Source organism: Ischnura elegans, chromosome 4, assembly GCF_921293095.1.
Source record: "Ischnura elegans chromosome 4, ioIscEleg1.1, whole genome shotgun sequence".
NCBI classification, from domain to species: Eukaryota; Metazoa; Arthropoda; class Insecta; order Odonata; family Coenagrionidae; genus Ischnura; species Ischnura elegans.
In genome coordinates, this window is record NC_060249.1 from 50,338,156 (window position 1) to 50,358,664 (window position 20,509).

A 20,509-nucleotide genomic window follows, 5' to 3' on the forward strand; every position below is an offset into this window, starting at 1 on the left:
TTATTATAGTATTCTACCGATTAAGGTAGGTTTCCATGGAGTGTTTAAATAGAATTCCAGGTGCCTCCCCTTAGATCAAGCACTTCCCTCTTCAGTGCACAATAAGACCTACTACCTTTCATTCTATCTAAAAATCCTATTCTTTTCCTTCCCCTCCCTCGTTTACCTAACATTCTTCCCTCTAACACTGTTTTCAACATCCCATCCCCGCTAAGTACTCGCTCCATCCATACCTTCTGTCTCCTCCGTATCTCATCTAAAAGCTGCCTCTCCTCACCCACCATGTCCAGCACGTCGTCGTTCCTCCTCCTCTCCGTCCACTTCACCTTCTCCATTCTTCGCCACACCCACATCTCAAATGCCTCGAGTCTTCTCTCATCCTCACATAGCACAATGGCACCACCCAAACACTCAGGAGCAATTAACATAGAGCTCTGGTGCTCAGCCTCGGCGAGATCTGAACATTGACGATAGGCAGCCCGGCTGAGTTCACTGAGTCTTTTTCGCGCACAAAGCTACATTCGCTTCAATGCAATGGATCTTTCAAAGACTCTGAGCCCGTAAGCTGGGAAGTCATTCAGTTCAGTTCTGCATAGAATCTGTGATGCTTGGACATTTATTAGCTGACAAAATAAACCTAAAGCACCTCTTTTCGGATTTATTCTTTCTGCTATCACCAGTAAAATTAGTGATCTCAATGACTTTCTAGATTGATGTTTATGCATTGCTAAGAGATATTCCTCGCAACACCGAGTGTATATTGTGGCAGAGACATCTAGGCTTCGCTCTATTTCTATTTTTACAGTAAGTCAAATGCCTTTTGGTGGTACACTTCCAATAACCCAATAAAATATGATTCTCATTACATGCTGCAATCAGTAAAATGAGCTTCCAAAGAAGTTAATGTTTGTTCAACGGTTCATCAGCCTCAAGAGAGATGTGTCTAATACCGAGCATATACAGAGGAAGGAACTTTTTGGCCTCGCAATATCGAATTTATTTTACATGTTAACCCTTTCACTGCTGTTGAATCTCCGGAAACCTTCTCCTCACATGCGGCGAAAATGTTAAAATGCTCTTCCTGGCCCATGGAACAGGTACCTCCGGGATGGGTGTGGTACACCCTCCGAAAGGTCGCTAATCCGCGACCCTATCCTCGACGAACTCACCCTCGCAGGACCGTCTCATCGGCCCTACCAGCGGGGGCCCTACCTCCGGAAAAGTGACCGCTCTGACTAAAATTTGAAAATCAATCAATCAATCCGATCATCACAAAATTATTGTTTTCATCGCACTCCTGCCAATCAAGCAATCAAGTACGTCTTTGAACCGTGTTTCTGCGATGAAAAATAACGATTTTGTTAACTTTGCAACAAAACGTGGCTGCGGACCACTGGAAAACTGCCATTATATTAAAGTTAACAAAATCGTTATTTTTCATCGCAGAAACACGGTTCAAAGACGTACTTGATTGCTTGATTGGCAGGTGTGCGATGAAAACAATTATTTTGTGACGATCGGATTGATTGATTGATTTTCAAATTGTAGTCAGAGCGGTCACTTTTCCGGAGGTAGGGCCCCCGCTGGTAGGGCCGATGAGACGGCCCTGCGTTGGTGAGTTCGTCGAGGAAAGGGTCCTGGATTAGTGGGTCCCTTCGAAGTGCTTCGGCGAAAGTGCTGACCGCATGGCAGGGAGGAAGAAAAAGTACGTCCACCGCAGTCTACCGTGCGGACGTACTAGGTACGTCCACAGCAGTGAAAGGGTTAAACATAGGCCGTTTGGTGGTATTAAGACTATCACTCGCCATAACAAGATTCTCACAATATGCAGTATGTACTTGATATGTCGCACTTCCAATGTGTCTATTTCACTGTATTGTATTATGATAACAAGGCTTGAGAAAAAGAGTCAGGAGCTTTGTTTGTGCTTACAGGTGGTGATGAAACTGAAAACTTTTGGGCAGAAAGGGATTTTTTTCTCTTCTTCATTTAAATAGAATATGCTAATCAGCAGGATGGGAGAGCTAGACACAAGAAGTGAAACAGAAACTGAAAAAATTAATAATGATTAAAAAAAATTCTATGATATGTTGCCAAGCCATAAAATGCAAGGAGACCAAGATTTTCGATAAATCAAATGAAGTACACTGATAGTTATTTTCTTTCTACATTAAGTTATTTCAAAAACGTCTCCATTTCAAATTTATCCTGCCTCAAAAGTTCCCTAGAATCTCTCAACTTCAGCTTTTCTATGCATATAAACTGTTTGAGCACATGATCCTGAGTAGTCTTTCCAAAATACATTCGGCCGTATTCATAGTTTCCTTAGTAAGCTACTAACGCCCAAGTAGCATTCTAAGTAGTAGCATACTAGCAAAATGATATTCATAGATCATTTTAAGGGCTACTAAGCTTAGTATGCTACTATCTTAGTAGCCGGTTCTTAGTCCCCCTCCGGGCTTGTCTAAGGGAGCTACTAAACATGGCGGACCGTTGTGGATGATCGAACTCCGGTTTTATTTGTATACTGTTATAGAGTTTTTATGCATTATGTCTATCTTTATCTACTTGCTTGGTCCTCTTCATGAAATACCAATTTAACAGCATAATTATCATCAACAAATTTTCATTCATTGAATAACGGCCAATCAAACAAAGATTCTTCCAATTTTTGATGCAATCCACTCTCGTATCTGCTACCACCTACTTTGTACTTTGTTCCTCACCTAAAATGAGCAGGAATCTTCTTCCATTCCTCATTCTTGCCTAATGTAGTCACCCCATATGCTTTTTTAATATAATATCTACTAGCTTCACATAGTTGTCAGCAAGATGAAAAAGTCCTAAATAAGATGCTCTGAAGATGATGGCAGAGGCAGCCATCGAAATGTCGGCCTACAATGAACTCACCCAGTGGAAAATCTGAGAAGATTTCACCAGCAAATAAATCCTTTTTTGAAAATTTCATATTTGGGCTTTTGAAACTCTTCCAATTTACATTGCTGCTGTCCATTTTCTCACTATGTTCTCCACAGTCCACTCATAGTTAGGCTGATGAAAGCTATAGATTTATAGAAACCATAATAATAATAATAATAATTTTATTTCTGTTTGGTTACAATGTAACATAGAAAACGTCATATAGTGGACAAACAACACATGAGATAAAAACATAAAAGACAGATGACAGACAGGTGGTACATATTTTAGCTTATTTTAGCATATTTTTTACACAAGTCGTAGTACACATCTAGTGAATAAATTGAATTTTGATATATAAGCGTTTTTAATTTGTGCTTGAATGAGTTGCTATTTTGGATTGCTTTAATATCTGGTCATATCATAAGATTGCTAACTGTATTTTTTATGATCTCAGAGACATGACACACCAACCAGCCAAATAATTTATTCATGTTAACTATGTTTTGAAAAACTATGATAAAACATCGTCAGTGAAACGGGATTACCTCAGATTTCTGAGATTATAATTTAAATTGAGTTTTCAAAAACTGAGATAACAGTTTGTTATCCTTGTTGGCAAAATTGGTCTTCAGTTGTTGAAACTGATTGGGGAACTTATAAAGCTGTGAGGATCATACAAAGTTGTTTCATTCACCATGTCTTTAACATTATAAATTTCCACTAATGATCACCTACATGTAATAACCTAATATCCTTAGTGCAACCATACTTGCTGAGTGCATCATTTTATTCGCATGAATAAAACTTTGTGCAGCCTCAGACCATTAAATATTTTTGAGTGAAACCCACTAGGGCACAAAATAAAAGGACACATCCGATGGCTCTTTCGACTTACCTGTAGGGAGCATGGTTGACATCATGATCTCGCAGATGTACTTCCAGATGACGCCTTGTCTGAAAGCATGCACCACATGACTTGACAGGGCACACCATCTCTGCCGGCCGCCAATGAAGCTTCTCATGGGTATGCAAATTGTAGATGGTGGTGAACCTTCGTCCACAGCCTTCAACTGGGCACTATTTATTGACAAATAAAAAGTGTTTAACTCCATCGGCTTTCAATTACCTACATAACATCTAATAAAAAAATTATGTCACTGACTCCTACCTACTCTTAAGGCCATTTTACTAGAGGCACATCATTGCACAATCTGACTTATGGGCGAAGGCACAATCAAAATTGCATCGTGTAAAGCGGTGACTTGCTAGAACACATGCAAGAATGCGTGGATGTGAGACGGCAAAATAGCCCCTGCTCTAATTCCAAGATCGCATTCTCACAATGTCAACATGTTTCCAGGACTAACCTTTGCAATGACATGCCCCGTGTAAAACGGCCTTTACACTCAGAGATTCAAACTTAAGGTAGGTTTGGATAGGTGATGTTTGAGACTAAGCCACTTGTGTGAATTTCACACACTTGGAGTATAGAGGGACCAGTTCCTAAAAGAGGCACATTATGCAAAATACTACCTAGCATACAACCTTATCTATCAGTTATTCATAAAAATTCAGCAAACTCTTGAAAAGCTTTTCAGCATATTATTAGTGCCATTTCCTCTTCCTTCATTGCTTCAAAATATTTCAGGGGGAAAATAAAAGAAGCTTATTAAGTGCACATTTAAAAACAAATGCAAGAATGTGCTGCACAAATGCACATTTGTACAGTGGCAGTTCTAAAATTTCCTTCCGGTAAAGGTGCAACCTTATGCAGTAGGGGAAGGCAAGCTGGACAGCTTTTTTACATTGAAGCAGGAGGGAGGAGGATCCAGCAACATGAGACACGGGAAAAAATGTAATCTAAGGTGGAAGTATGTACCACCATGGGTGAGGGTACATAACTTTCCTCAGTGCCTTGGTGGAATGCAATACCTTTCAGCAATAATGCTTCAGAGGTCTGATATGAGTAATTAAGAGGCTTTTATAAACTCATCAATTATTTTAAAATACATTTTTTGTTAAGCTGGTGAAATGAAAACTCACTACATGCCAATGAAAATTCCAGTATGTGCGGCAAAAAGAGAGCTAATATCAATTTATAAAAATTGGTCCAAAATAGTTAAAAAGGCATCACAAAATTAAAGTACTCACCAAATAGTCTTTCTTCTTCAAGTGGGTTTCTCTGTGTCTCTTAAGTTTAAAGTAAGTGTAGAAGGACCAATGGCAGCCATCATAGTCACACTGAAAAGTCATAAATTAGGATAAATAAATCTTGAGAAGTCAAATATTCACATTGAATTATAGTAATAACTAAGAAAAGCAATCAAAGCCTTCGAGGTTTCCAGGCCCTTCTGGTATTTATTACAGCGATGAAAAGAATAGTAAAAGGGGAATTGGAATTATTTACTTCACAGTCAGAAACAAAAATTAGAAAGATATAAGAACATGAGCAAAAAATGTAATGTACAAAAAAGTTGAGGGACAAAATTTTCAAAAAGAGTTGAGCAATCCTATCCTTCCTATCTATAGGAATTCAAATGAAGAACATACAAATAAGGTCAACATTGAAAAATTTGTTTTCACTGAATGGGAAAGTGTAACCTTGAATACTTTGGTACATCCTATCATCATGATCAATAAACTGTGGCTGGCATGTAACCACCCACTAAAGGTACTAGTCACCCATTGGTCAGTATGTATAGGGAAAATTAGACATTCTGAATTGTGAGCAAATAACATGGTCACCTGTGATTATCAGAACTTATTTTGATATCTCATATTTGATATTTTCACCTTTCATTATTTTCTAACATGTTGATTATTAATATTTGAGGGACAGGAAAATGTTAAACAGGGTCTACTCTACTTACCCCGAATATTTCCAGATAGTAATAGCTAGAGTTTTAAGCAAGTAAGTATGTAGTAATCTGTCCCAAAAAAAATAGTCGAGAGGGAGGTGCGCATCCTCTTTGCAGCATTATTAAAATAAGACATTGCAATATTTCCACTGAATTTAATTATTACACATCGCGTTTCGTCGTCACAAACGACATTATCAAGGAAGTAAGGAAATAAAACTTTCACTGCTATTTAATTATGGGCACGACCCGGGTTTCGTAACTTGGTTACATCGTCAGGTTACGAACCAAGTTACGAAACCCGGGTCGTGCCCATAATTAAATAACAGTGAACCTTACAAAGTTTTATTTCCTTACTTCCAGTATGGAGAGGTTTCACAAAGTAAAGCCTGAAGTTATTAGTTAGACATTATCAAGTGTTGTTTGTGACTTGATAATGTCGTTTGTGACGACGAAACGCATTTTGTAGTAATAAAACTTAGAGGAAATATTGCAATGTCTTATTTTAATAATATTAAGAACTTCCACCAAATCGTGCCCTACATCATACAAGATACTCTTTGCAGTACCTCATAATTTATCAGCAGCAAGGACTCCGATTGCTATTATGCATGGTTCAACTCAATGACTAAATCAGGGTGTCCAGCCAATCAAAGTAGAAAAATTCATGCATAATTTCAGGTTTTCCAAGGAAATTTGACTAAATTCCAGGTTAATCTTACTATGATTACCGCGATACATAAGAATTATAAAACACCCAAAATTACTTCAAATATTCTGAATAATATTTACATTTATGCATTATTTTACCATCCTAATTTAAAGTCTGATACTTGGTAATAGAAATTTCACGCTTAATTCATGAATGTCTCACTTGCAACCTCAAAACACTAGTCATAATTTAAACAGTTATGTAGATCAATAAATGTTTTTATGAAGTGCAATTTAAAATTTTAATCAATACACTGTACTTAAAGCATATATATGTACATAAAATAGATAACAAAAAATGGGTGCTGAACTGACAAAATTTTGAGTGTAATGAATTTGAAATAAAAGGTTCTGAAATTCCAAGTTGTAGCAAAAATTGCATTAATAATTCAGGCAGAATTCCCAATTCTCTTGGTTCTCCTGGTCACTGGACACCCTGTAAATGTTATTCCACAATACCTTAACCCTCTCAATCACACATGCAGTCGCCCAATATCAACTCCTCCTCATCCCCCTTCTTATATCTTTTCCTGACTCTTCCCTAATTTTAACCCTTCTACTGCCAGCCCATTTCAGGTGGGATGCAGGAAGACTGCCAAGGCTATTTTCTGGAATTAGCAACATTTCAGAGTTAAAAATGTTTCAGCTACTAAATTTTATTTAATACGTCTAGATTTTTTCCCAATTCTTAAAATATATTTATATCTTATAACCATAGATAGATTATGGGGGTTTGCCTAAATTAGAGCTGTTGAAAAGGCCACAATCACGAAAAAAAGAGAAATAATTCGGGGTGGTAAATTGGCCCCAGGCAGTTTTCGCACAACCAGCGAGGGCCGATATATCGGCCCAATGGCAGTAAAAGGGTTATTTTGTAGATATGCAAACCTGAATTGGATTTTTTCAAACAGAATGCCCAGGATTTACCAGTCATTCCTGTAAATTTGACAACATACACCAAAGTTGAGGCATATTACTCGCCTTTTATTATAAATATAATTTAGCTAATAATTATATAATAAAAAACAAAACTATGTAAAGTTAAAAGGTGTACACATTTACGACAGGAATTTTTTAGAGCAATTTTAAATTAATGGACTATGTCAATTAAATGCAAATATATGTACAATGGGTAAGAAAAATCTACCAACAAATTTAAGGGCAACACTAATTTGCTCGGACAAAATTTGAATACATCTATTGTTGTTACACAGTTTTAGACCACGCAGTTGAAGATCAAATAATTTGTAGTGCCTATCTTCTAGGATGCTGTTACCCTCATTGAGGGTTTTATGTAAAAAATTTAAAACAGCAAGAAGAATGTAAGAATTTCCATGTAGCTACAATGTTTTTACTGCAGGGCGATGAAGTACAGAATTCGATGAGGCATATTATCCAGAATTCTATTCCATAATTGAAAAGTGAATCTGCTATGAAAAGGCCAACTGATAGGAGAGAGGAATGGACAGCTGCGTCAAACCAATCCTGGGATTGTTGACTAATGATGATGAATTGAAAAGTAAAAAAAATAAATTGTTACCATGTCACTCTCATTCATTTGCATTGCAGTCATGTCTTATAATTGTATACAGCAGTAGAGAAAGTCAAATTTTGTCCAAAGGCACAACTCCACTGGCACTTGGCCCAGCTCCATTTATAGAGAAACTTTTTTGACCCATAAGTGGTACATATCTTATTATTAGATTCCATAACATTTTTTGATATTCAAAAGCTATCTACAACAATTTCATTAGAATTTAAGAGGCAACTTTTGCATGGAGATCTCTCGTTTCAGCACCCCCACTGGCCATTATAAACTCAGTGCATTGGGGGATAACCTTATAAAGCGGGATTTCCAACATTTGGCAAATGAAGATGACCTCAGCTTCAAAGCTTCTGTCAAGGAAATTCTGACAGACATTAAAGAAAATTGGTGGAAACCATGATGACACTTGTATATGAAAAGAGTAGGCCAACACTACTGTTGGATTGGCAATGGGCATATTCTGGTAGAGTAAACGCACAGAGTGCTACCATAGCAGCTGTGGAATTTCCCCTGAATGCGACCATTATATGTAGCAGCTCAGTTTTAGCACTTGGTTATTTCTCAGAGCAGCCTTTTCACTGCCACTTGCCTGAGGACTCGTTGCTGATTCACTCAAGTTCAAATATTGGTTCAAGGTGGCCAATGGTGGTTGGCTAGATGTTTCAAAAGCCCCTACTTACTTACTTAGAGCTCTTTCAACTGTTCCATTCAAGGACGTTTAGAATATGCTACATATAGATCTGCTACCATGCTTTCCTGGAGCTCTAAGCGCTTATATCCCCAAGTGCACCCAATAATGGCTAAACCCAACAAGAGCAAATATGGCTTTGCATTATTAAAATCAGCAGGTGTGTAATTACTATGCATTGGAAATTGATGAAACCTCATGCAGTAGGAGATGCAAACATTAAAAAGTAACCACCGAGCTAAAAGAGTTAATTGCTAATAATAGGACCTGGGAAAAGTTATAAACGTTCCCAATTCCTGGAACTCAGTGACTTTTAAATGTTTTGCCCATTGAAAATATCCCATATAAGTATATACCCTATAGCTAGGCCCTAGGGCTCATGAAGGATTATATATAGGGTAAAATAGTAATCAAATAAGCCTTAGCCCCTTAAGCGAATGCGAACAACACCATTCATAAATTCAAACAAATATTCTAAATGAAAACATGAAGAAAGAAGGTTTGACCTTCACTGCTCCTGAGAAATTATCATAACTAACAAACCACCAAGACTATTGGAAACTCCAACAAATAATCAAAATCAATTACCTTGTATGGCCTCACTCCATAGTGGCCAAGAATGTGAATCTTTAACATACTCAGGCGAGGGAATGACTTGTGGCAACCTTCAGCATGGCAAACCCACATTTTACCTCCGTTGTTCCCAGACATTCCTGATAGCGTGCAGAGTATTGTTTCCGTGGTGATTCCTAACTCTGCCAGGGCTTCCGTGACTGGTCCATCTTCGGGAATACGTCTAAGTGATTTACTATTGCTGATGCGATCAGGAAAATCATCTTCAACATCCTGCTCTTCAGCCATTTCTAAATCAGCCTCCTCCGGGGGGTTATCACCCACTTCTAACTTGACTGCATTGCTGCAAACTCCAATACCATCTCCAGAAGCGCTGGCACAATCAAGGGTCTTGGTAAGGGCGCTGTCACCGTTAGCTAACACAGACATCACATTACTCGGTGCACCCACTCTTGCAGGCACCTTCGAAGTGCTAGTTTTAGAAGTTGCACTAGCTGATTGGACTAGAGAAGAAACTGGGCCCCCACTCACATTGGCAGCGGCGGAAAGAAGCTCCGATATTTTACCATGGAACAGTGGTTCACCTGCAACATTGCGAATTACAATTTGAGCATCTTCAGGGGCCTCATCCGCTGCAACCAGTCTCCCATCACTCGGAACGATTACTTTGGGAACTAATTGTTTGGGTGAAAATATGCCACTACGAACGGTGATTTTGGCCTTCGTAGCTTTCCCTGTCTCAGCCGAAACCAGCGAAGATTTATCCACAATCCCATCGCAATTTTCTTTCGACGTCGCAACACTTACGGTGTTCACCACAGCCTCCTCAAGTGATGAAATATTTGAGTCAATTCGATAGTTTAATATGTTAAAAGTGCATAAGTCCTCATCACACGATTTCGAACTACTTTTATCACTATAATCTTTTTTACGAAGGGATTCAACTGGAATTTCTTCAGAATCATCAGGTATAATTTTCTCCTCTTTAATCATCAAAATATGCTGCGCAAGATCAAGCGGCTCGTCAAGAAACGTCAATTTATTAGAACCTGCATCACAACAGTCCTTGTCCACCTCATGTTCCTTTCCTTGCAACAATATATCTGCATTGTCCAAGTCGTCAAGCTGATGAGATTCTGAATTTTCGCCGGCTCCCACCATGCTCGTCGAGGGTCTATGATCTCTATCATTCAGCAAGAAACCTTCAAATTCAGACAGATTTTGTGTTGCATGGTCCAATACATCAACACCACCAACACTACCACTTCCGCCGATATTGCCAGTCTTCATCATTACAGAATCCAAATCAACAATACCTGAGAGAGACTCGACCTTGGGTCTAAACCATTCATCAAAACTAACAGCCATATCCGAGTTCGAGCTAAGACAGAATGCAGTAGACGGCAAATCCATTTTGATTTGATGCTTAAGTCCGGAAGCTTCTCTTAAGCATAAAATTGTCACAAGCTGCAATGATTCTTAGCTTCATAAGTAGTCCAATCTTTTCCAGTACTTTCACAATAACAATCATTATGGACAGAAAATACAGTAAACATTGTGAATACCAACTCTGACCAAAATGACAGCACCATAAGAGCATACTTGTACGAGGCTTCACAATTTCTTCACACCGAATCGAAAAGCCTGGTAAATTATAAAGCGACGAGCAAGCCTCAAAGAGAAAATAAATTAATGAGTTCACTAAAACATAAACATAAAAACATAGCATACATTTTTGCCTTCTAACACATTTAGTACAAGATTTCTCCACACCTTCATTGTCGCGCTGGGTGATCTGAGTCCACTTCAGAAAAGTATAGAGGCTGCTCAAGTTTTCAAGGATCCCAACGGTCACGAACTGGTAGACATTTAATATCCAAAACATGCTTGTATCGCAATCGTTCGAAAAGCCACAAACATTTTATGCATAATCATCTCATGATCAAATTGGTGAACGATAATTATAATAAGTTAAGCCGGTTTTTACACGGTACAAATTTAAAGTCACAAAAGTATGTAAACCGGGTTTCTGCGCAAAGAGATCATTGTGATTGAACCATGAATGAATAAAACACAATCTTTGTAATTTTCACAGAACTTTTTAAATGGTACGACGCGTTTCGATGCTGGGGTGTCATTCTCGAGTACATAAAGTAATGAAATTTCTGTGAAAATTACAAAGGTTGTGTTTCATTCATTCATCACGAATTTTCACAAAATTAAAGCCGAATCAATCGATTTCGTTGGACCATGTTGAACATGAGTTGGTTTATATCATTGAGACAAAGTATCATTTTAATTGCGAAAACTATTAATATGTATATAATTTCAAGGATCCGAACCAGCATAAAGCATCATACACTGCATGTTACTGTCAACAGACTAATCTCATTCGGCGCGTTGCCAACATAAATTTGTCATTTCAAGCTTACTGCCTTACTGGAGAACACGGTCGGAATATGCTGGAGAAACAGCTAGTAGACTGCGCGTCACGACCACGGATAGATTTTACGAACGATAGGATATCAAAAGATCGTCACGACCGATAGGGTATCAAAAGATATAGCCTTTTTCCATGAGATAGCTTTTATAGCATGCATAATAAACCCAAGGGCTTTAAGGAAAAGTGACTCATGATCCTTATCTGCGATCAGCATGGAGAAAAAGCGTATTCGAGTTTTTTTTCCTCATATTCATCCATCATCTCCTAATTTTACCCGGAATACATAACCCGCCATCGAGTACTCATCATAATCTCCTCCCCGTCCTCCCGTCCTCCCCTCTTCAAACTCCGAGAAGTGCTTTGTTGCAGTTTTCTTCCTCCCCCCCTTTCTGGGTGGTCACATGAGTCACGTGTCATATCAGCTATTCCGCATATCCGACTTCGCGACTTTTCGCATTTGTTTTTGTGTGGCTGCCGGTGGTTAGAAGTGTAGGGTGTCTTAGGATTTCTTACGGCATCTACGGGCCAGCAATCACGCTGCTGTATTGGAAGTTGTTGCGCTTATTGCAGATGTTCTTATAAGGTACTTTAACCTAATGTTACTAACAATAAGTCAGCAGTCGCGAGAAATTATCAGTCGATGAAATATGGGGAATGAAAATTTTCATCTCCGCCCAGAGTACCGTAGTAATGGCATATGCCCTATGACGATTTCCTTAATTATTGTATTTGATAAAATTTATTTGAAATTGGGGTGGCAATTACGCGTGGAGGCATTGTGAGGTATCTTAACTGTCAGTCTTTTTGTGTTGTGCATTCATTCGCGGGGATAAGAAACGATTTTACATATCGAAAGGGATTTCCTGGTGGTTGATGAAGGCCGTCCTGAAATGTTGAATTTGATGGCTTTACACATTTCCCATGGCAAGCGTAAATGGACGTTTGCACCGTGTCATTGTTGCTAAGGTGGTCAAATACTGTAAAATGTTGGGTGGTAACGTAAGAAAATACTTCTCAAAGTAGTGGAATCAGGGCATCCAGTTTAGTAAAATTTACGGTATACATTTCAGTGGAATTTTCTCGTCACTTATTTTGGTTGTGGAAGAGCATCATGTCACATGTTGCTGTGGTTTCATCATCCGTGGTAAAAAAATGTGAAAATGTGTATGAAAACTACCTTATACTGTATACTGTACCGCAAGTTCACAGATTTCATTACATTTGTATGCAGCTTTCGACTGTTCAGAGTATACACAAACTATACCTAATTTGTACCCTGCAAGTGTTCCAAAAGCACAGAATATACACAGTTTTCCCTATAGTTGCTCAGAGTTAGTACTGAGAAATTTTCGCCAAAGGTCCGTACTGTACGGATCAAGGTTTGGACCAAGGAGAGTCTGGGGAATTCCCCCAGCTGACGGGGTTCACATATTTTGGAAATTTGGAATTTTCAATGTTATATCATATATCTATATATTCTCAAAAACAGCAGTTTTAGGCGTATTCTTTAACAAAATAAAATACTATCCACATGCAGTAGGTCGTTATTATTAATGAAAGGTGTGTAGTAGTCAATATGGGCCTAGATTCAAATACCTATAATATTAATAGTAAAAACTTATGACGATGCTATATCTAGTTTTTAAGGATGACTTAATGATAAGGAACACAAATACAGTATAATCAATTTTATGATTAAATGAGTTAATTTGTAATTATTATAAAAATTATAGCTTTAGACAAGCGTCAGGAAGTTTAATTAGGAAAAGAAAAACAGAATGAAATTACAATTATGAGGGCCATTTTTCTCGACCTTTGATGGGTCATGGATAGAAGACGAAGTGAATGATGAAAAATCATTTCATTGCTAATAAGTGTTGAGCACACTTGTGGTATCCTTTCGACATAATTGCCTCAGCAAGGATTTGGTTGTGCCTATGGACAAGCTTTACTTTACCTTCTTCATAGGATGTTGCCGCCAATGACTTCCTATGATTTTTACCTTTGCCCTGAAGCTCATCGCCCGTTTGAAAACGCTTCCCTCCCAGCCACTTCTTCATTTTAGTATTAAGATGGAAGTCACACGGCACTATGTCGACATTGCACAGTGGCTGTTTGAAAATGTCCCATTGAAATTGCTCAGGAGTAGTTGGGCTGCATCAGCGCTGAGATGATGGGCGTTGTCATGGGTCAGAACTCTTCCATTTAAAAAAATTCTCTCATCGGCATTAAGGTCAAGATATGTCAATGCTGAAGCCATGTGGTGAGTTTTCTGGCTGTCTCTCCATAGTTAACACCTGGCAAGAGAGTCAACTGAGGCAGTGTAGTTCATTAGATTTCTAATAACCTTAAACAAACAGCTTAACGTCAGAAATGACTTGAGGTTGTGGTATGGAGAATCAGGGGTCTCTTCTGCACTAGATGGCAGGTAAAATTGTGAAGTCCTGCAGCCCAAGGGTTAACAATATTGCCACCGGACGAGGTACATAAAGATTTCACGTTTCCCAAATTAAGCCCCTCTGTCAGCATCTCAATTTCACGAGGTTGTGGATTATGTATAGGTGCGTCCTAATAACTTTCATCACTTTGCCTCTCTAAGCTCTTCCTTCTCTTACACATGTAGAGGGTCGGACCCGAATGGTGACCGAGGTGAAAGCGGAAGCCTGGGGTCAGGAGAGAGCTTGGATTACATTTGGGACTTTTTTATGTGCCTGTTTTTGTCGTCCCTGATCCTTGGTTTTTTTTTTTTTTGATGGCTTTCTGCCTGCTCTGTGTTCTTTTGTTGATGAAATTTATTATGTGCAAAAATTCTTTTGATATTTTCGATGCTGCTTAGGATCCATTGTTTTGTGCAAGTTGGGTCTTGGTCTTGTTTCTTCATGACGTACGGAATGCCCTTCATAGACTGAAGAACAAACGAAAGTAATTCTTTATGGAGAATTCGTTTCAAATAATGATGATGCTAATGAGTGCTTACCCTAGTTCTTCAACACTTTATATTACCTCTATGATTGTAATGTAGAGTTTGTAGTTGGTGGTACGTAAAAAAAAATATTATTGGACAATTAATTTTGTTGTGTGGAAGATTCTTTGATTTTTGCTGTAATTTGTGGTTCATCTCGGTGAGCTCAAGAATAAGCCGACTTGTGTGTATATACCATAAATGCACTGTTTTGTACCTGAAAAATAATGTGAGCAAAGTACCCACTGTGGCAAAAAATGCGTATGTATTTATACCTGTAATTTTCGAGCCATGGTCACGCAACATCCATTTCCTCTCCTGCCCTATCCTCTAGACCCTAGTACATTAACCACACTAGGACGAGCACTTCTTTGCAGTGCGGGGGAAGAAAAGCTGTATACGAGGGTTCAAGTTTAGTTGCATACCTAGGATAGATGAATGATCGTCAGTGGTCCCTCCAAGAGGTAGTTGTAATGACTTCCTTGGTGGGGCAGCGCAAGTGTGTGGCAAAGCCTTGGCTTGTGTTTAGGTTGATTCTTCCAGTCAAAGGTTTTTTTGCAAAGCAATGGAGGAATCAAATTGGCTAGCTTCTATATACAGCAGACTACCGATTATGCAGCTGCTGATTATTCATGTTGCGGTTTATTCGTGCATGAGATGCACAGTCCTGTAAAGTTTTCTGCAATCTTTATAAAAAAATAAAATCGGATGGAAAAGCATTACAATTATTTCATTTTAATACAAGTCTACACCAGACTTGATATTTTTGTTAGTGTTTCCTTCATAGAATGGAATTATTTTATCCACTTGCTGACAAGGAACGTTTCAAGTTCACTTGGACTTCTGCTCTAGCACTGCAAAAGACGATGAATGGTGGTAAAAAACTCTTGATTAATTTTACAAAATTATTCATTGGTAAACCAATTCAAGATCAAGAAAAATGTCTAAGAGGAGTAATATAAGATAAGGGGTCAGGATATCTGGGAGGTGTTTCAAAGTCTCATCAGATTAGTGGCATCGGAAACGGATTCAGTCTGAGTTGATCAGGAACCTATCCTATATACCTATCATCTTCTGTGCGTTTCCCACATACTATCAGAAAGCGTTCAGCCTTTGGTGTGACGTCATAGTCATCGCAAACAGGAAACAATAAAATGCCACAATTTTCAAGAGACACTTGAGCAGTGATAACAATCTCCCACCAGGTTTGATACTTCATAATGGAGGTGAAAGATATTAACGGGCACAAATACAATGGGAGTACCCAGTAGGGGGCAGCTGCCCCCCCCCCCCCCCCACCCTTGAAGCAAAAATAAAGTTAGTTCAAAACAAAAGTTATGAACAAATTTTCCTTTTGAAGAAAAATGATATTAGTTTAAGATATGGAACCAAAATAAAATTCATTATGTATTTTTTAAGCAAAAAATAATAAATTGCTGTCATAATTTCCTTAAAAATTTGGTTTCATTGACCTTTGAAAAAAGTTACTACTTAAATGACCAAAGCTATTTTCCCCCCTCCCTAGTTTTGATTCTGGGAATGCCTATGCATACACAAGTGCTAATTGATACATTGTCACATAATTAACGTTATTGCAGGGTAAAATTATTTTAGAAAGGTACGTTTGTAGTTTTTTTTTAATGTAATCTCCAATGTTATGTAAATAATTAGCAGATTTCCAAAAGAGTAAAAGATGACCACCAAAGTGACTTAATCCAAGCAAATGTCCTTCACACTCAGCAGAAGGTGCATAAACTGGACTTTATAGAAAATCTGGAAATTATTTTCCGCCAAAAAAATAATGTGTATGTGTATCAGGGATGTGTGAGTGGTACTTTTTGATCTTGAGTCCAGTTGAAAACTACTCGCAAGTATCGAGACGAGTCGAATTGAGTGTGGCAATTCCTGAACTAAGCAATATAACAATGCATGCTCCAACATATTCTCATGTTTCCAATCCCCTAGTGAATTTTCTCTTCTGAAGTCTTAGCTTGATCTAAAAAGGAAACGATAAAGGGGAACGTTGATGGTAATTATGTCACAATTAACTCGTTGCGTACGGATGGCGAGAATTCTCGTCATTTTTTTCCCGAACGTTCCGGACGGATGACAAAGATTCTCGTCATTTAGGCACGTCAACCTAAACAATTTTAAAGCGTACAATATGTATTCGTTAGTACATTTTCAGTTGCTGTTCATCATTCATAATGAATTGATGCATCATAACGTTTGATTGGGTAAAGTTATATTCTAAACATTGGCTTACCCCGGTACGCAATGTGTTAAGAGATGAATGAAAATTAATGTGTGAGGCAGAGTTCCATAAGCACAACTGAAATTAATTTACCTCCAGTAATATGTTGACAATTCAATTAATATATGTATCCAAACTGCTCAGAAGAGCCCTCAGTAAAGGTATTTGTGCAATTGTAATAAAGGTTATACGAGCGGGCTTCCCCCGTTCTTTTCAATGCAGGTCCACAGAGGGATAGGCGCGTTTCTAATTTTAAAATGTAGATAAAAAAGGCAGGGTCTTACGTACAAATTTAATTGGAATGTTCATGCAGAAATTGAAGTCAGAGGACCTCTTTAAACACAACATTAGAAATAATTACACTATCCTCTGTTAAACGCACATGATGACTCATACTTACGTATCAACAGGAGACTTGAATGTGGAATCAGCCACATTTTGATAAAAGTTATTTAAAGAATGCGAGATATTATTGCAAATGAACAAATGTATCAGTTTGTGCGCCGTTAACGTCAGGTATATTTACAGTTTTTTTTTATTATTTAAAAACCAATTTTAGGAAACAATAGCAATATTTAGGAAGTAAGATATGCCGTCGCATGTTCTCTGATAAATTCTGTGCATTTTGGTACCTCATTCGCAGAGTTTGGTTGCGTATAAGTTGAGAAAAAGGTATCTATACAGCAGAAATAATATAGAAGATATATACTTAAATGAATTGATATTCATAATCGTAATATTTCATCCTTTCAAATTCCCATGCAGAAATACTAATCGTTCCACATGTTCAGGCAGCAGGTTTTGACGTGTCCACATTAATGTATTGCTGCCTGCAGAAAGTTGTCTTTTGTTACACACTTATGTAGCTGGACAAGCACTTTTTTATCAAAGTTGAAAGATTTGGGAACCTTGGGAATTTTTATTTAAAGTTATTTCAACGACAAAAGCTGAAACTCCTGGGCTAAGACATTAGAATGACTTATCAACTTAAAAAACGATATTGTCTCATGATAGCACCTCCTGTCGGCAGAATCTCAACTTACTGGCCTCGACAGTTCTGTAACTGAAACTAATTCACTCGAATCAAATTTTCAAGTACTCGCACATCCCCAATGTCTATCAAATGAAAAGCTCCATGTCCATTCTCCTTTCTTGACATAACCTTTCCTTCTCTGTGATGCTAAGTGTTGGTAATTTTTAAAACCCCACTCTCTGTTTGGATCAGACATACACTCTTTTCTCATTGGCACCTTTCCATTCATAACCCTCCCCTTTCCCTAACTCTGTGTACAAGGCAAAGAATGTGATGTATCCGGAAACATCAGACATCAAACTCTCTCTCCTGGTTGGAAACCAGAGTCCGATGAGTTTATTTTCAGCAAAATCACCAGATCATGTCAATCCTTCCTTTGGAATGAGGTTGACTCCTGGCAAGAGGGGTAGGCTTGATTGAGGCAGAGTTGTCAGCAGCTGAAACATTGTGGAAAATGAGTTACACTAGGATTAGCGTGCATTACTGGAAGAATGCAGCGAGAAAGGTGATGGGAAGTTAGAAAATCAGAGAAGAGGAGAGAGAGCTATTATTGTAGCAGAAATTATATATACCCTCTAGTTTGTAGTGACGAAATACTGGAAAGATGTATAGAAAAACAGTACATTAATACTATATCTGCTCAATTCTTCATTGTTATGAAATAAATTTTTACTTTCTCATTGCAATTAAAGATGACTTAACACAATAGGGTGGTTTCCTATTATTTTTTTATTGCCTAAATCGAAAGATTACTCCTGGAGTACGTATTTCGCGCTTTTAGATTTTTTAATGACTGTATCTATTTTTCGCGATTAAATGAAAAGTGAAAATTTTCAAGTGCACATAAGCGCGACGGCTAAGTATGAATGCAGGGAAAACCCTGTGTGACGTCATTCTGGTTCCCGTGTGACGTCATTCTGGTTCCCGCTGTGACCGTGTGAGAGTTAAATGTGAATCGAACAGTACCCCAAGGTCCAATGAGTGAATGACTTCTAAAATTTCTAGTTTTGGAAATCGAAAGTGAGAGTAAATTGTTAAATATTCATTTTGTATTCTAGGAGTGAGTAAATTTCGTGATCTTAAGCACAGTCTTCCGGGAACCATTCATTGGTGGTTGCTTCATGTGTAGGGGCATGATCACGGATCTTTGAAAGTAGTTTGACAGGATGCGTCAAGCCTCTGTGCGACATTGGAAAATTAAACGTTTTGGCACCTTGTCGCACAGTTTAATCACGTATAAGTTGCCCAGGAGGCAACTACCGTGAGATGCGGTTCTGAGATCACAGAGTGCTATGTGCCCCAGCTCCATCCGCTATGCTTGTAAACCAGCAGAACAGTGAACTCTCATGGAGTAAATGGTGCACAATCACGCCATCACACAAGTGGGCTGGTGTGGCAACTGTGAATGGTTAGGGCAGGCTATGACTCCAATTCCTCTCAACCAATACGAATGCAATTGACATCAATCAGGGTGAAGCACCAAATAGATAAAATCCTTTATAATTCTTCATTTTTTGGTAAATTTTGTACATCTGTTTCATTGTGGAGCTGAAAATCCTGGTGCTGGGCTTCTGCTAGCACTCCTTACTTATCTAATGCATTACCACATTGCTATCAGGGCAATCTTGAGTCTCCTTCCTGCATGAAACTACAGGGTGTGGCAACTTGAAAATTGCTGTAGGATTAGAAGACTCCAAGCTTGCAATCATTCAGTATCATTTGGTCGCTCATTTCGTGCAGTTATTATTGGTTTTGAGAGTGTAATTTCAATAATGGGTGCAACTAGGGGTATATTTTACCTTGTGTGTCAGCATGCTGTCATCCATGCTAGTGATATCTTTGGTACATTGGTCACTGGTGACTGAAATTTGAGTTCCAGTCATTCTAAAGAACAGAAAGGGCTAAATAATAAGTATGGAACCTTGACTGGGTGAATGATGTGAGATTCATATGATAATTTTGAGCAGACACAGTGTCGGATCAGCAGCATGGGCATACACCCCATGCTGCTGACCCTCATGAGAAAGGGAGTATATGTTTGCTTCCTCTGGGCCCCAGGGCATGAGGGCATGATTTGGAATGAGAAAGCGGATGCTTTGGATTAGTTAGCTATATGTTCCGAAGAGTAGTGTCGAAGGTAGTTCACTACGAGCACCAAAGAACCTCGCTTAGGCCTGTTACACATGGTCGGTCCGCACTACGTGCACACTGAGAGCAGTCGCCGTTGTTCACAAATCGCGCGGTCGAAATCCATCCGCGTCTGGCCCAATGCCAGCTGTGTGTAGCTTGCTGAGGTAGAAGAACGTCGTACTGCTAATTGTAAGTGCAATTCAAACAATTGCTCTATACCAGGTTAGAAAAAAACGGAAGAAAAGTGGCCGTCAAAGGAGGTTTTAGATGCACCCTATAGTGGCACAAAAAAAGCCACTTTCATGACCACATTTCCCATTGGGAACATTAAAAGCCGCTTTAGTGACCATACTCATTCAAGTTTTACCTTACAGAAAGCATAAAATTCA

General features: G+C 38.5%; 2 protein-coding genes across 4 annotated transcripts in view; one reads left to right on the forward strand and one right to left on the reverse strand.

Annotated features, from left to right (window-relative positions):
* Positions 1 to 11,105, reverse strand: part of LOC124157422 — a 43,518-nt gene extending 32,413 nt beyond the window's left edge. The window contains exons 1-3 of one of the 2 annotated variants that reach the window (XR_006864593.1): positions 9,314 to 11,105; positions 5,074 to 5,163; positions 3,818 to 3,999 (exon numbers count right to left, since the gene is read on the reverse strand). Coding sequence is in view for 1 of the 2 variants with exons in the window: in XM_046532119.1 (XP_046388075.1) it covers positions 3,818 to 3,999; positions 5,074 to 5,163; positions 9,314 to 10,711 (1,670 nt within the window). In the remaining variant the exon portion in view is untranslated. The remainder of the gene's footprint in view (positions 1 to 3,817; positions 4,000 to 5,073; positions 5,164 to 9,313) is intronic. The other variant, XM_046532119.1, reaches the window with a different exon arrangement.
* A 1,062-nt stretch (positions 11,106 to 12,167) lies between these two features.
* The window catches only part of LOC124157423 (NFX1-type zinc finger-containing protein 1-like), a 67,918-nt gene continuing 59,576 nt past the window's right edge, over positions 12,168 to 20,509 (forward strand). The window contains exon 1 of one of the 2 annotated variants that reach the window (XM_046532120.1): positions 12,168 to 12,324. The gene's annotated coding sequence lies outside the window, so the exon portion shown is untranslated. The remainder of the gene's footprint in view (positions 12,325 to 20,509) is intronic. The other variant, XM_046532121.1, reaches the window with a different exon arrangement.